This window comes from Vipera ursinii (assembly GCF_947247035.1).
Source record: "Vipera ursinii genome assembly, chromosome: 1".
NCBI lineage: Eukaryota > Metazoa > Chordata > Lepidosauria > Squamata > Viperidae > Vipera > Vipera ursinii.
The window spans coordinates 233,696,174-233,712,102 of record NC_139512.1 but is presented as its reverse complement, the minus strand read 5'-3'; the positions used below and the strand labels follow the sequence as shown (position 1 = coordinate 233,712,102).

At 38.4% G+C, this 15,929-nt stretch overlaps 1 protein-coding gene across 1 annotated transcript in view; it reads right to left on the bottom strand.

Moving 5' to 3' along the window:
* The window catches only part of ADGRB3 (adhesion G protein-coupled receptor B3), a gene marked incomplete at both ends in the record, with an annotated part of 540,315 nt that extends 530,271 nt beyond the window's left edge, over positions 1 to 10,044 (bottom strand). Inside the window, one exon of the mRNA XM_083351264.1 lies at positions 9,291 to 10,044. Within this exon, the coding sequence (XP_083207390.1) occupies positions 9,291 to 10,044 (754 nt within the window). The remainder of the gene's footprint in view (positions 1 to 9,290) is intronic.
* Between the last annotated feature and the right edge of the window lie 5,885 nt (positions 10,045 to 15,929).

Below are 15,929 nucleotides of genomic sequence, written 5' to 3'. Positions count from 1 at the left end.
GTAAACAATAAAATTAATTCATACCCTTCCTTCTGCTGGATACAAATACAGAAGGAAAAGTAGCAGCATATCTCTGGTTACAAATACAACTCTCTCTCTTTCAGCCACCCCTGCAATTTCTATTGAGGATTTGGTACCTATGATCTGAAATAATAAGGCCAGACACAGGATTATCATCTCTGTAACAAAATTATAAACATAAGGCAAAGAAATCAATGTTATGCATTAGAGGTTTTTTGCAATCTGAACATAAGCAAATTATTGTAATGGCTGAACACACTAGTCTTCTATTCTTTTCACTTGAATTTTATATAATCCTTTTATCTCTTGAAAAGACTTTTTGTGCAACATTTATTAAATTTTTATTTTACTGTTGAGTCACATGTTTTCAGAGAAAATTAAATTGCACCAAAGATCTCTTGCCATGAATTTTTATTCAGAGTACTTTATAACTTACAAAGATTATTGTTGCCCAGTTTTGTACCCTTACCCATTCTTAATGTCTCATGGCTTGCATTCTTTAAAAAAAATATCAGTGGAGAGGGAGTATAGCACTATTGTATACATTAAAAGGAACAACTCTAAATGCATGATCAGTAATTATAACTCTGAGCCAAACTTTGCTTTCTGGCATGCACATTTGGCTCTCTCAGAAATAGCAAAAGTCATCAATTCAAGGTATCTTTGATGTTTGTTTAATACACTTAACATTTGTTGAAGCAACAAGGGCATAAAAGAAGTAATTTGGAATAATAAAAAAAATCAAGAACTGTTCCTTCCTATCCTGAAGACAAGAAAGGCATTTTCAAGAAAGGAAGATAATGTTTGTTTTATTAAGGGCACATAAGCACATCATTATATTGCAGTAAAACCTCTGGCTATTTTTTTTTTGCTAGTGAGGGCCACACAATTTTGACTGATGAAAACCTAATAGCCGAATGTCATGAGTGGCTGTTCAAGAAAACGAGGTTTGAAATAATGTGCAATGATTCCTCTGTCAGCAAAGTGGACATGGTCCAAAGCAAACTTAGAAGATCAATAGATTCTAGCATGCCTCCTTCTGTATGCAATCAAAGCCAATGTCATTACCTGCAACAGTTTGGGTGTTCTCCAAAAGCTGCACTAACCCATTAATGGGAATCTGTTCTACAAATAGCCTCCACCTGTACAATGAATGCAACATATAAAACATTCATGTGTGGGATAGACCTCTGTATGTTTAGGACTTCTAGTAAAAAATAAAAGAAGTTCAAATTAAAACCATTATAGAAGACAGATTCTTTGTCCAAAACCCATTTCCATCCTAAAGTATATATTTCCTTCCCTTCTTCCAACTCTTACTACCACACTTGCTTAGGTACCTCACTTTGTAGAAGCAGATTTGGATCCAACAATTTCAACCAAACTTTTTAACATGTGGTTTGTCTCTTTGACTTAGGAACTCAGGAGAGTGGCTAGGGCGGGCATGTCAAACTCACGATGTCATATGACGTTGCTTGACGTATCACGACTTTTCCCCATTGCTGGCACTGGGGTGGGTGTGGTTTCACTGTGACGCATCCAGCCTGTGGGCTGGCAGTTTGACATGCCTGGGCTAGGGAATGAAACAGGAGTAGACTTATCTTGATGTTTGCCTCTATTATTTGATCAGAGAGAAGTCCTAGCATTCTTGCTCTTCCCTTAAAACAGATTAGAATGTAATGCTTTTCAGAATAAAAGGAACTATTGTTATAAATATATATGGGATATGTATAAGGATTTTTACTTTTGAAGAGCTGGATTATTGGATAATTTCAAATGATAATTGGTTGGATCTAGACATTCAGCAATTTATATTATTTGATAAAGCTGTTTTCTTGGATGGTTTTTCTTTTTATTGTTAATAAATATTTATTGGCATATTGTAAGACTAGAGAATAAAAACAAACAAACCCTGAACCTATATAGCCCCAAACCCATACAGACCACATACCATATAGCACCTTATTCATTATTCACCTATTGCATGCATAATCTGAGAAATTCTAAAAACTGCAGTTTCAGTATAACTGCAGATTACCCACTGATCAAATAATTCCTTCACCAAAAGTAGTGAAATTTGGGGGAAAATGATTCATCTTAATGATTGAACAGTAGTTTTAATAATAAAATTGTCAAGGAAAGCAATAATGATTTCTTTCAGCATTTTTTCCTTGATTCACTTTTTGTTCAGAAAGAAATTTGATTAAGAATTGGACCACTAAGTTCAAGGAGTTTTTCCCCCTTTATTTTAGCTAGTCTCCTATTGCTCTTCTCTAGAGGATGCTGTAGGATCAAGAAAATATTCTGAAGAGCAATCACCCATTATTTTACCTGCACTCCATTGCACCATCTACTCTCTAAAAATGAATTACTATTCCAAATTTATTGCATTGCACTTTAAATTTCTACTTGCATCCCTCACCTTCATTAACTCTTGTACTTGCTTAAGCAAGGAAATGTGGAAGAATTCAGTACATAATTGTATTATAGGTTCCAATCAATGTTGGGATGTTCCCTGTAAAGAGAACCTTGCATCAAACTATGCATGTAGCTCTATATCTGCACCAACATGTAATCATTTTATTATGAATAAAATGAGAATTAACAAGATACAGAATATGGCTTCTGGAACTCTTTCCAAAGCCTTTACCAGCAATGGCCATGAGACATATCTATATTTTTCCCTGGTTTCAAAATAAGAGGTTGTGCCTTTGTGTTTCTGTGGACTGGGATGCATTTGGATAGGCTGCTTTGAGTCACATGACCAGGAGGGGAAAGGGAGGGCTGTTAGAATGGAGCATCCGCTGATATTCTGAGCCACTGCTTCATCCAATTGTGAAGCACTAAGGGGATTTTTCAGAATGCTTTTTTTTTTCCTCCAGAGCCCCAAGTGTGTTTCACTTTCTCAATTCATTGCTTCTTTTGCTGGCTTCTTCTGCAACATATTTGGTTCTGTTTTTTTCAAATGTAACATTAAGAATAATGGGTTGTGGTGAAAAAGCACAAATTTTGTCATCAGTCTGCTTAGCCTTCAAATGACCCTGACATTTTGGAGGCATCTGGCAGCAGATAAAATATTTCCTACTTAGTTTGTTAAATATTTAAGTATACACAAACTCCAGTTTTGTTCTTTATCACTTTGATCCCAAAGATTATCTCTCTCATGAGGGATAGCAGACACACTCTATTAGAGAGAACGTCTCTGAGGATGGGTCCAGCACAAGCCCAAACGCTCGGAAGACTAAACCTCCGATTCCAGTGAATGACCCAGATCGGATCCTGCATTATCCCTCTCAGGCATTACCACATTTTCCCTCTACCACATCGTTTCCAATGCAACCATGACCATGCCAAACATATCCAGTAGCAGAACCAAGACATCTTGAAAATCTAAGCAAGCTTAGGTCTTTTTTTACTTGTTTTGTTTGATCTTTACTTGTTTTATTTACTTTTTAATTTAAATTGATTGTTTTGTTTTTAATATTGTATGTTGATGATGACACCACCCAGTTGCCAAGTGAGATGGGCAGTTACATAAATGTGATTAAACACATACCTACAAATTAAAAGTTAATTGTAAATATATTTCTAATGTATATCACTAATATACATTACTAATGTAGTATACTGCAATATATATATATATATATATATATATATATATATATATATATATGCGCATATTTTGTAAATTTGCACAATCCACTCTCTACATCCTGTTTTAAATTTTAAATGAAATAAATATAAATAATGCCCAGTAGGATATTATGACCTTTATTTTATTGCAATTAATATAGACTTACAGAGAACAGTTAAACTTCAACAACTTAGAATTTGGGTGCTTTGATTGAGCACATGGAGTATGACTGAATAATATTAATAAAAATTAATTCCCCTGGAAGAAAGAACTCATCCCTGAATAAATTACTTTCTCTATATTGAAATGTTAAACAGATCATTCTGGTACAAATTAATACTGAAAACCGAGCACTGTAATACTGATATTTTCAGCTGATAATATTAACAATAACACAGGAGAATATAGAAGTAATGCAAAATTTCAATATATATTTTTTAAAAAATTACTGTAATGTCATTTAATATGTACAATTGTCCTAGGAATTCAATGCCAGTTTTGGGGGGCATGTTATAAAACTGGGAACTGAATAAAGCCACTATTTTCTTGTTAAGTTTTTGCAACATTTTTTTATTCTCTCAAGGAATTAACTTTAGATTTGTGCACCATGTAAACTAGTGTGTCTTAAAATACTCTACAGTTAATGCTTCTAGTCAGCCAAAGAAAGTATGCATCCTGGGTTTTTTAATGTAGACGAAATATAAAAGCAACAGAAGCAAAAACTGAATAGTTACTGAAACCTTCAACCAAGCTCATATGAAAATAATATAAAGAATATGAACATTTCAGTGATGGTGCCAGCATTATGGAACTTATTAACCACCTGACACACATTAAGCTCATGCTTTTGAGCCCCAAGACACCTATGGATTTACATAGGGCTTCTTTTGATGGACTGATTAAATGCATGATTGATCTAATTGTATTTAGTTGTTTATAGTCCTACTGTTTGAATTTTAAAAGTTATTAAGTTGTTTATTGGATTTTAATGGTCTATTATTTATCTATTATATATTTGATTTATACCTCTTCTTTCTATTCATGTGAATACTCAAAACAGCTGTGAATTTTTATGAATTTGGTAAGCAACTTTGCAGATTTCCTCTTAAAAATATGCTTAAATAAACAAAAATAGGCACTAAAGAACATATTATTGAACAGATAACCAATCATATCCTAGGTTTTGTCACCCAAAGCCTACATACCAGAATTCTTATGAAGTTAGCTCCTTAGCTCCTTTTAAAAGCTCAACTCACTGATAAAAAATAATGATTAAAACATTTATGAACTGCATTCCAGACAACTTTTCAGGCAATGCGCAGTTAATCCAATGAATATTTCACCTTAACAGATAACAATCAAAATCATATGAAGTCAACATTACAGTATATCTCCACTGAGATGCTGAGCAGAATTCTGTAAGCAAGACATGCGTAACAGTAACCCTAATCACTACTATTCAGTTTCCCTGAATAGTTGGTCTTGAGCGTAACAACCACTGGCATCTTTCATCTCCATCAAGATACTAATCTCTTTTTAAAATGTTTCAAGTTGGTGCCCATTTTGTCTACATATTTTGAAAACTAGTTTAGCTAGGTACTGAATCAGTTATTATAACTGTTCAAGCACATGAAGCACAGAATACTGAATCACTTTATTTTCATCTGTTCCATCACTTCATGAGAAGAAGCAAAAATTCTCCTCCATTCTCTTCATCATCCCCAGTTACATACACCAGTTAGTCATTTGCTTTTGCATTTTTTTGCTGAGTTACAATGCCCTTTTTCTTTCAGAGCTCCATCCTTTAAGATCTTTCTTCTTCTGCATCCTTTTTAAGATTCTTTCTAAGGTATCTAAGATCACTGCAGAATAAAACTACCAACTCTTACAAGAAAGCTTTATCATGCTTTGAGCATTATATCACTGAATCAATAATCAGAAGTAGTATCCATTTAAATCTTTTTATAAATAGAATATCTGATCAGAAGGATGAACCATGTATCACCCTGAAAACGTCCAAAATCTGGAGCTTTCTGGCAGTTTTCAAAATACACAGCATGATTGCAATGGGGGATATTTGATTTGATTTGATTTGATTTGATTTGATTAAAGGTATATGCCGCCCTTCTCCCTGAGGACTCAGGGCGGCTCACAACAATAAAAATTAGAAACATACAGTAAAAAATTTAAAAGAGAATTAAACAATAAATGCAAAATTACGAGACAATTTAACCCAGTAAAAAGCCTAATTAAAAACCGTAGTCAGTCCAGGCTTGCTTGTTGGAACAACCAGGTCTTCAGGTCATTTTCAGAGTAAAGGTTACCTACAGATACTTTCACAAATCTAATCATATGTCAGTATTATTATTTCCAAGCAAAGATGCCATTGTATAGTTCTTATTCCATTGAAAACTTTATGCAATAAACTGTATATAATGAATGTTTATGGCATTAAAACTTTTATTACCGAAAAAATAATTTGCAGGTATTCCACTAGTATTGATAAGCTATTCAAACATACAAAGCACTGAATTATGAAAATCTACTTTTTCACATGTACTATTTAAAAGGGCACCTAACCTTTACCGGGATAGAGATGAAAAATGATACAAGTATAAATAACATGTATTTGGCAAAATTACATGTACATCTTCTTTCCCTAAACATTCTGTTACTTAATATGCTGAGAGAAGTATATTCAAAAGGGGGGGAATTCTTCTCAATTAAAATTTAATTCTTCCTCAAAGTGAGCAATCAAAAAGGCACACACATAATTTTGTTGTGTGGCCTTCACAGTTAAGGAATGATTCCTTTACATAAAGCTCTCTGGGAGAAATCAAATGCAATTTGCCAAAGTGTGATAGCAATCAGTCTAATCTAAAACACTTTCTATAGCTAGCCTTATACCAAGTAGGCTATTTTGTGTGTACAAATACTTACATTCCCACACACATTATTTTAAAACCTATTTTGCTTTGAAGGAAATTCTACTGCCTCATTCTCAAACATGAAAACTCAATAATTTACCATGAATATATTCACAATGTGTAAAACAATATCAGACTGTTGATGTGACTTTAGAACATTTGAAACCACCATATGGAAGCTGCAATCCTTTAGGTCTGCCTTTAGTACTGGGCGAGATTCCAGGTTCCCTTTTCAGTGTTTTGGTGTTTCTTACAATCAGGGTAACATTCTTAAAAGCTTCAATTGTGGCTGTTTCCCAATAAGACCAATTATGAGCTAAATCCAATCAAAGCAGCCTATTAATCAATCTCCATCAAACATAGGACTAACTTTATCCATCCATCACAAGAATAATCAGCAAACTAACTATAAATCCATCCATCCACCCACCCACCCACCCACCCATCTCCAGTTGTGGTAAACAGCCAACTGGTCTGCCAGCTGCTGCTTTTCTAAAAACAAAACAACAACAACAACAACCCAGCCTGATCTTTGGTGAGTAAGGCGGATAAAAATAAGACTCCTTTTCCTGTTGCCATCAGGAATGGGTTAAATCCCACAACAGTTCCCCAAAACGATTAAAGCTTTCAGATGCTAATATATTCTCACATCTCACTTTCTGTGGTTTAATTGTCTTATAAATTATCTTCAGGCTTCACAATATGGGAGAATTTTTCCCCTATTCTAAGGGGATTAATTAATGTTAAAGGATGTTAAATACTATCCCTGCTCTTAGAAGGGCTTCCAAGGGGTGTTTACAGAAAAAAAATAAATGAATAATTTAAAATCTAGACTCTTTCCCCTTGCTGTAGACTATACAAAATATTAACCTGCTAGAAATTAAGTTTTGCTCCTTGATAAATTGACTCTATGCACCCATTTTCTTCCTCTCCGCCCATTACTTCGAGCTATCAACCTGCATTGTCCTTTAGCTTGACTGTAACGGAGTCACTCTCCTGCTGTGCCCAACCCGAAAAGTATCTTTGGCACCTCTGCAGTTTGAGCAGCTTCACTTTTTTTTTCCTCCCACACCACTCAGCCTTGGCTGCCCTTAAAGAAAATCCTCACAGAACAACGTGTCAATTTTGCATCCCTTTACAAAGGCAACTTCTATTACAGAGACCAGTAGCTTGGCTCTGCTTCCCCACAGACAAGGAGCTTTGTGACCATGTAGAAACCAGGGGAAAAGGAAAACATTTTCTGCATGAAAATGCAACCTTCTTTAGCACAGGGAGCTAGGGCTGGATAAGGAAGAAAATTCCCTCTCTGTTCCCCACCTTCTTCAATATCTTATTTTTTCTCTCTTTCCTTGATTCCAGGCATCTATGTATTCTTTTACCAAAAAAATAATACTTTTTTCTCATTTGTTCAATCAATCTCTATTCATAAACGCACACACTCAGCCATTTAGAATGGTAACTTATTGACATAACTTATCTCAGCACATTTCCACATTTAAATGTTTCCACTGGTTATCGCTAACATTTCACTCTTTCGTTTCTCTGAGAAATTGTCCACATCTTCCTTTTTTGTACCTGTTCATGAGTGGGCCAGGAAGGCATGTTAAAGGATAAAGGTAATCAAATGAATCTCTAAATGGATAGCATCTAGAAAGCATTATTATTATTATTATTATTATTATTATTATTATTATTATTATTATTATTATTATTATTATTATTATTATTATTATTATTATCCCAAAAGCTTCCACCATCCTCTTTATTAAACAAATAGGCTATGATCCAAGTTACTAGAAGACAGTCCCCATTTTGCCATATTGAGAACATAATGTTTCTTCTGGAACTTTTCCTATCTGGGATAGGAGCAAATGAGCTTCCGGTTTTACAGACTAGAAGATGTCAAATATGTTTAAATGTGGTCACTAGCTAATATAATTGAGAATTACTGGATATTTACCATTTACCATTCAATAGATGCTTCCTAATCTCATTGAATCCCAAGGGAGGTCTTAAAAGTCACCCACTTTTAACATTCTTTTTGCACAGTAATGCTAATCTCAAGTCAATGATGTCTAACCAATTGGGAGTCAAGATTACCCATTCCCTCAACCTCTGCTACCCTAGTCTATATCAGGCATGTCAAACTCACGACGTCACGTGAAGTCACGTGACATATCGGAGCTTTTTCCCCATTGCCGGCAATGGAGTGGGCGCAGTTTCGTCGTGACGCATCCGGCCCCTGGGCCGGCAGTTTGACACCCCTGGTCTACATGGATTTTTAAACTTTCAATATTACTTATTATTAAGATTGCCACATGCCTTTGGAAATACCTTCCTTGCAAACTGCAACAAAGATCACAGGTGAATAACCACATGTGTAAAGTCTCTTGCAGTAAGAAAGACAAGCAACTTGATAACCAACCTGTCAGCATAGTTCTATGTTTACTGGAGAATTAAATCGCAAGTCCTAATTTTAATACAGAAGGAAAGCCTTAGCCAGATTAATATGACATATTACATTAAATGAACAAAATTAGATCCTCCCTCTTGGAAAGAATCCAGAGAATGACCAACTGCCGGCCTTCAGAAATCCTTTTATGCAGCAACTGGTGTGGAGTGCAACTCAGTTTGACTTATAGATCACTTAAATTTATTACACGGAAGGGCAGTGGGACAATGGAGCCCTTTTGAAGAGCACCTACCTTCCTTTGGTGGCCTCTTGGCTTCTCGTGTGAGATTGCAGACCTGGGTGGTCTGCAGTTCCTGGGTTAGACAGCCTTCTGTCTGCTCATTCAGCGGCAAAACGACATTATTGAGCCACACCATGGAATGGTCATTTCCCCCTTCTTCTCCTAAATGCTGAGGGCAGGTGCATTTTGTATACATGATCCCACAGGATTCGGTTCTCCCATTCTCAGATTTCAAGCAGCTCTCCAGCCAAGTGCATAATACATGGCAACCAAACTGGCTTGGGCTTACCTTGTTCAAAACCAAAAATTCAAAGAAAGATTTTTTATCATCTTCCTTTTTGTATAATCCTATGAAATCAAAGGGGTAGACCCGACGTATCTGAATGAAATTCTTATCATATTGCAGAAATACAAAAGCATTCTTGGAATCACACAGCTGCATGATAGAATGATTATTCTTTAAGAGATCCTTAATTTTTTCATGTGAAAAATGATCAAATTGGTAAGCCAGCAAGGAAAAGTTAGAGCAAGTGAAGTCCTTTTTGGAAAATTTCAGGTAAATACTATATTTGGTTGGATCTGGGTTTTCCAGCGTCCATGTGCAGTTGGTAAAGTTTTTGGGAAACATTTCGCTTAGAGAATACGATCCATAAATGACCCCCTTCACCAGCGTTGAACACCAGAAGTCTTGGGCAGCATTAAATCCAAACATAACCAGGAGATAGGTGGAAAATATATAAATCAGCAAATTACGAACAGCCTTCATCCTATGTCATTTGGCCTGCAGAAGAGGAAAGGAAATCAAGAATGCAGGTCAAATGCTTCATGAAACTCCAATGTCTTCTAAAATTGCAGCCATATATTTTCAGGATTCTATTTGGAATATATATGTAATTTCCCCCTTAAAAATAGTTTTAAATATATTATTTTAATTCAAGAAATTGTTGGATGCTGTGTGAATAGTGCCACCATGTGGTCAATTTGGCTGACTAATTTGCTTTTCCAGACTTAAAAAATAACATTTGTTATATGATTATCACAAATGTATCTTTTTTATACAAGTTGGCAGGTTCTGATTATTTTAATTACAAACTTTATCAGATAGATTACAATTGAGAAATTATTTTTATATAGCTCTTCTATACAATATTTTCATGCAATAAGGAGAAAAAAATTAGAGCAACTATTGTTATTCAGCATCTTTTCTACTGTTATTGTCAGTTTGAACAATTATTTCGAATCACTCTCATAATTTTAAAAATGCACAATTTACTCTTTCCTTTACTTGGAGCATTATTTTCTATATGGTTGTCACTAGATAGTAGATTACGTATATTAAATTAACATTTTTTAAAAATGTGAATAAATCATTATTTATTGGGGGGGACTTTCTTCCATCTATCAGTAGGAGCAAGTTACAGTACTCTGAATACTGAAATGTCTCTGAAATTCACTCCATGTGGAATACGTGGAGTCAATTTTCACTAGAAATTAAAGGGGCTACTTGCTTTCTTGAAATACAACTTCCCTCTTACACAGACCCACATTGATGCTTTTTAAAAATGTATGTTGGGTAATAGTGCCATCTTTTCTCTGTTATCAGTTCTATCCTGGAAATAGCATATGTATTTAATCCTCACAGTAGCTGCAATTTCTATGTATCTCTTTCTAAAGGAAATGAGTTGCAAATATATTTAAGAAAAACTATGTGTGAGAGAAGGTATTTCCAGCAGTCATATTTGTGAAGTTGCTTATTTCTTTAGTTAATGGTGACCAATTCTGTGATGTCAAGTTAATATTTTTAAATGAATTAGTTAGCACTCTTTCTATTATTTATGTATCAACAACATACATACAGTTAATGGTTTTTAGATTAATTCCTCATATTCTTTCCAGCTTTTTTATCTCCACTCTGAATAACCAGGCAGGCATCTCTCTTCCCCAATTGCGTAATGCTGAACAAGTCAAGCGATTTTGAGCTTCCCAGATTATAAACCACAAACTCTAAACATGAATAGGAGGAAAGCAAATGACTTAGTTTTTCTTTAAACCTGTAAATTACTGAAGAAAAAATAATAGGACAGGGAGCAGTACGCTTTCCCAAGAAATGACAAACCCTTTTCTCTTTGCTGAGCATTGTAAGCAACAAATGGCTTCTTTGCAAAATGAGGCTGGAAGGATGAGAAGGAACTTGCTCGTGAGCGAGTCCTGCATATGATCCTCTACAAAGATTGCTGGAGCACTTTGTGAGTACTGCAGCCCTGTTATTATCTGCAAATGTCTCAGCATTGGAAAAACAATGTGGGATTAAAAACATAACTTTAGGAATTCCATTAATAAAGGACACCTATTTCAGAATGTGTAGTAAGTGTGTTGGCCTTATTTAGACATTTAATAAAAATCTGAGGAGCTGCAGGAAGAGACCTCAGGAAAATGATTTCTTAAAAACAGCAAGAGCTTCCACTGCTGGCTGCTGTGTTCTGTTAAGAATCTTATAGTCCAGTGGTTATCATTTTGGCTTTCCTGTCTGATCAGGAAAAAGACAATTCTCCATCACTTACTTACACAGGGGCAATCTTTTAAATACACCAAATACAGCAGAACATAACATTTGGGGAACTGATTCAGCAAATGCCAATGATAAGCTCTCAGTCATTTCAGAAGCAAAAGTCTCATAGGATTCAGGTCATGGAATGGGAAAAGAGAAAGGTGTTTTAAAAAGCCCGATTCTGGAAGACCCAAGATCCATGGGAATTGAGTTTCTTCCACTGAAAGGCAATACGCTTCTTTCTCTTGCCCCCACCCCAGGTGATACTAGGTAGTTTAATCAAACCTAGACGGCGCCATCACTCCATAGATTGGTTCCAACAAGGAAGAGCCAGCCACATACTCCCTGAAACTTCCCATTAACCTAAGCACCCCTTTCCTCCTCTTCTTTCACTGAAATCACCATGTCTGTTCACAGACCTTTCCACGGAGGCAAGATTCCTCTTGCAGCTGGGCTATCAATTCTGATTACTTCTTGTCTACTCGCCAAGGAGAGTTTTCTAACTTTTGATAGCCGGGTAAACACTCAAATGAAGAGATTTGTCAGGTTAAGGTTTGCGTGTCAAGTCACATTACCTCACCTCGCCTTGCTTCCCAAGCCAAAAAAGCAGGCTAAGCTTCCCACCCCACCACTCTAGCCTAACCGCCGCTACCACCTTCCCATTTCCCCGCACGACCCTTACCTTCCACTCCGAAAGCAGGCAGCTATGTCTCTAAGAAGATCCTAGCACCACAAGCACATGTCCCAAAAAGAGGCACGGAGACATTCCCCTTCTGGCGGAAGCATCGTTGCCCATTTTCCTCAGCTGGCATTCAAAATCAAAGCAGAACAGAGAGGTGGCGGCGGGATAAAAAAAAAAAATATGAAAATGCTGTTGGGGGAGGGGGGGGTTAGAGGCACTCGGTTCCGGCCAAAGCGTTTCTTCCAGATCTATAAAATCCAACCAAAAATAAAGTGAGGGAGGGAGGGAAAAAAAAAACCCAAAACCGGATTAAGATGGGGGACGGACACTGCAGGAGGAAAAAGGGGGAAAAAAAGGAAAGGGATAAAACGGACTTGTTTTTTTTAACAGCAGCTCATTTGTTTTGTTTTACTTGAAAACAATCCGAACCCTACAGCAGAGAAACGAGGCGAAAGGGGCGAACTCAAGAAGATCCACTTGCCCTACTGCAGATTTGTTGGCGGGCTTTGGGTCTTGGCTGTGGTAAGACCGCTTGTTCCCTTTCCTCTTTTCGCCTCCCTTCTCTCTTCTTTTTCTTCTGCTGCTTCTTTTTTCCTCCTCCGGCTCTCAAATACCTGAGGGAAGAGCCGCGACTGAGGATGAGGAAAAATGTATCTCTCGCCCGCTCTTTCTTTCTTTCTTTCTTTCTTTCTTTCTTCTTTCTTTCTCCTTGGTCAAGGATGGCGAAGAGCTGTTTCGAAGGGAAGAAGCAGGACTCCGTCGAAAGAAGAGAGAGTGACGAAGGTCTGGGTGAAGCGCGGGAAGAGAGTTACTGTATCTCTATGTGTGCGGGTGAGTGCTTGCGTGCCCGAGTTTGTATGTGAGTGAGCGCGTGCGGGTGTGTGTGTGTGTGTGTGCGCTCGCGTGCGTGCGTGCGTGAGAGAAAAAACAGAACTGCTGGGAATGTGTGAGTGCGCTTTGGCGTGCGCCCGGGCGCTCGGCTTCCTCTCCAGTGGGTCTTCGTGGATGTGTTTCTGGGTCTGTTGTATGCTTGGTGTGTGTGTGTGTGTGTGCGCGCGCGCGCGCCCTGCTTTCTCGCTCTCTTCCCAATGGTGGGTGTGGGCGCGCCTTGGCGCGCTCCCCAGGAATCTCTGCCTTCCCCCCCTCCCCTCTCCCGTTACAGCAGCCAGCGCGGGATTGAAGCGCAACCGTGCACGAGCTCTCGGTCGCTCGCGCGCGCGGGAGTGTGTGTGTGGGGGGGGAAGGCTGTGAGGAAAGCTTTTGCGCGGGCCTTGCGCGAGCGCGTGAGGTAAGCTTCTCCCTCTCAGGCTCCGGCTCAAGTGGAGCCCGCCGCGGTGCGATTTCACACGTCAGAGCTACTCAACCCTAAGCACGTTTTTCCCTCCCCTCCCGACAGCAAAAGCCGCTCTCTCTCTCTCTTTCTCCCCCCCCCTTTTTTTTTTTACGTCTGGGAGGTTTTTCCAGAGTCGGTTCCCACACCGCTGTGTGGCCGGGTGCGAGCGAACCTCAAGAGGCTGGGCAAAAGAAGGGGAGCGCGCGGGGGGGGGGCGGGGGTAGTGGGGAGGCGAGGATTGAGGCAGCGCAGGCATTGATCTCTTTCTCTCTCCCCACCTTCTCTTTCCCCCCCCCGCACCAAAAAAAAAAAAGAAAGAAAGAAAAGAAAAGAAACAGGAAAAAAAATCCTCCCGCCTTTTTGAGCAGAGCCCTCTGTCGCAGCCCCGAGAGCGATCAGTTCGCCACCGCGAAGCAGGTTTCAATGATCTGGCGCTCCGTGGAGGAGGAGGAGGGGAAAAAACAAAAAAAAAAATCGCTTTCAAAGTGCCGCTTTTCCACAAAGGGGAACGATGGCCATTTTCTCCGCCTGGCTTTAATTAACACTTTGTTCTTTGCCCCCAAATCTAGGGGCTCTCCGGGTTTAAGAATTGGGGTTCCGTTCTCACGGCTGAAGAGAGATGCGATCAGCCTGCAAGCAAGCAAGCGCTTCGGGACTCCGGCGATTCCCGCTTCCTCTCGTCTTTTAGCCTCTCTTATTTCCCTTACATTAACGTCTGTGGGAGGGCAGAGAGAGCCGGGTATTTATTTCTTTATTTGTCGCGCTGTTTTCATCGGTTTCTTCGCGGCGATAGGAGCTCGCCTGCTTTCCTTTTCTTTGTCGCGATAGGGGGAAATGCCTGACGGCGTAAAAATGTAGCCAGATGTTCGATTTGTCTGGCTGCTTTTTTTTATTTTTTTAAAAAAAACATCTATTGTCTCCTTCCCCACCCGCCCCACTGGGATATTTTGACAGAAATGACAGAAAACGGAATGGCCATTTGAAAATAAGATTAGCCTGTCCGGAATTATTCTTGAAAGCAAGAGGGGTCGCAAATGAACGACAATAGGCACAAAAAGGACTTTTTAAAAAAAAAAAATCGTCAGAACTGCACTGCAGAAGAAAGGGAAGGCAGGTCAGCCGTGTTATTGAACCTTAGATTTGTTGATTGAATTCAAGGAACTCAGAGGAGTAGCAAATAGAGTCTCTCTCTCTCTCTCTCTCTCTCTCTCTCTCTCTCTCTCTCTCTCTCTCTCTCTCTCTCTCTCTCTCTCTGTGTGTGTGTGTGTGTGTGTGTGTGTGTGTGTACGTGCATGCATAACCAAAAAAAATGAAAAACTTCAAAAAATAAATACCAAGGACTGCACTAAGGGGTGGGGATGATGTAGTCGGAAGAGTGTGATGGGGGTATCCAGAATGCAGCTGTTAGTGTTCATACCAAACACCTGTTATCTGAAATGAAGCCCATTGAAAAGTGAAATGATACTAAGAGTAAGGGTTTGGGAGGAATGGCAAATGAATGATGAAAACACCTGATGGTAGGAAGGGATCTTGTCCAGACTGGAGTCAATGTGATGACAAAGTAGAAAGCTACTGGGGGAAAAACAGGCAGTAATTTGACAGTGAAATAATAGTGTTTAGATTATAATGATATGTGCCGTTGCCCAATGTGACACAAGAAAATGGATATTCCAAATGGGAGGGAACAATAGGCATACTTTGTGGCCATGAAACACTTGGGACTGGGCAGAACACTGACAATGGAATGACAGTCACCATGGAGGCTTAATAAGGGTTTGGACCCAGAGCAGAGTACAGAGCTATGACTGCTGAGCCAAATAGTGAAAGAATAAGGCTGAATGATAAATAGCTGGTATGGAATTAACACAATTACTCAGAGGTAGCTCTAGGAAAAAAAGAGTAGTAGACTAAGGTGAGTTGAAAGAGAAAGTGGAGGTTACTAACACCAAATGACAAAATGCACCAAATGTCAAGGGATCTCTTGGAATCAGAATGCACCAAATGTCAAGGGATCTCTTGGAAACAAAAGCAGTTCTTCTGGGAAAGAGGTATTGAAAAAAGCAATTGATATTGAGAAAATGATAGCAA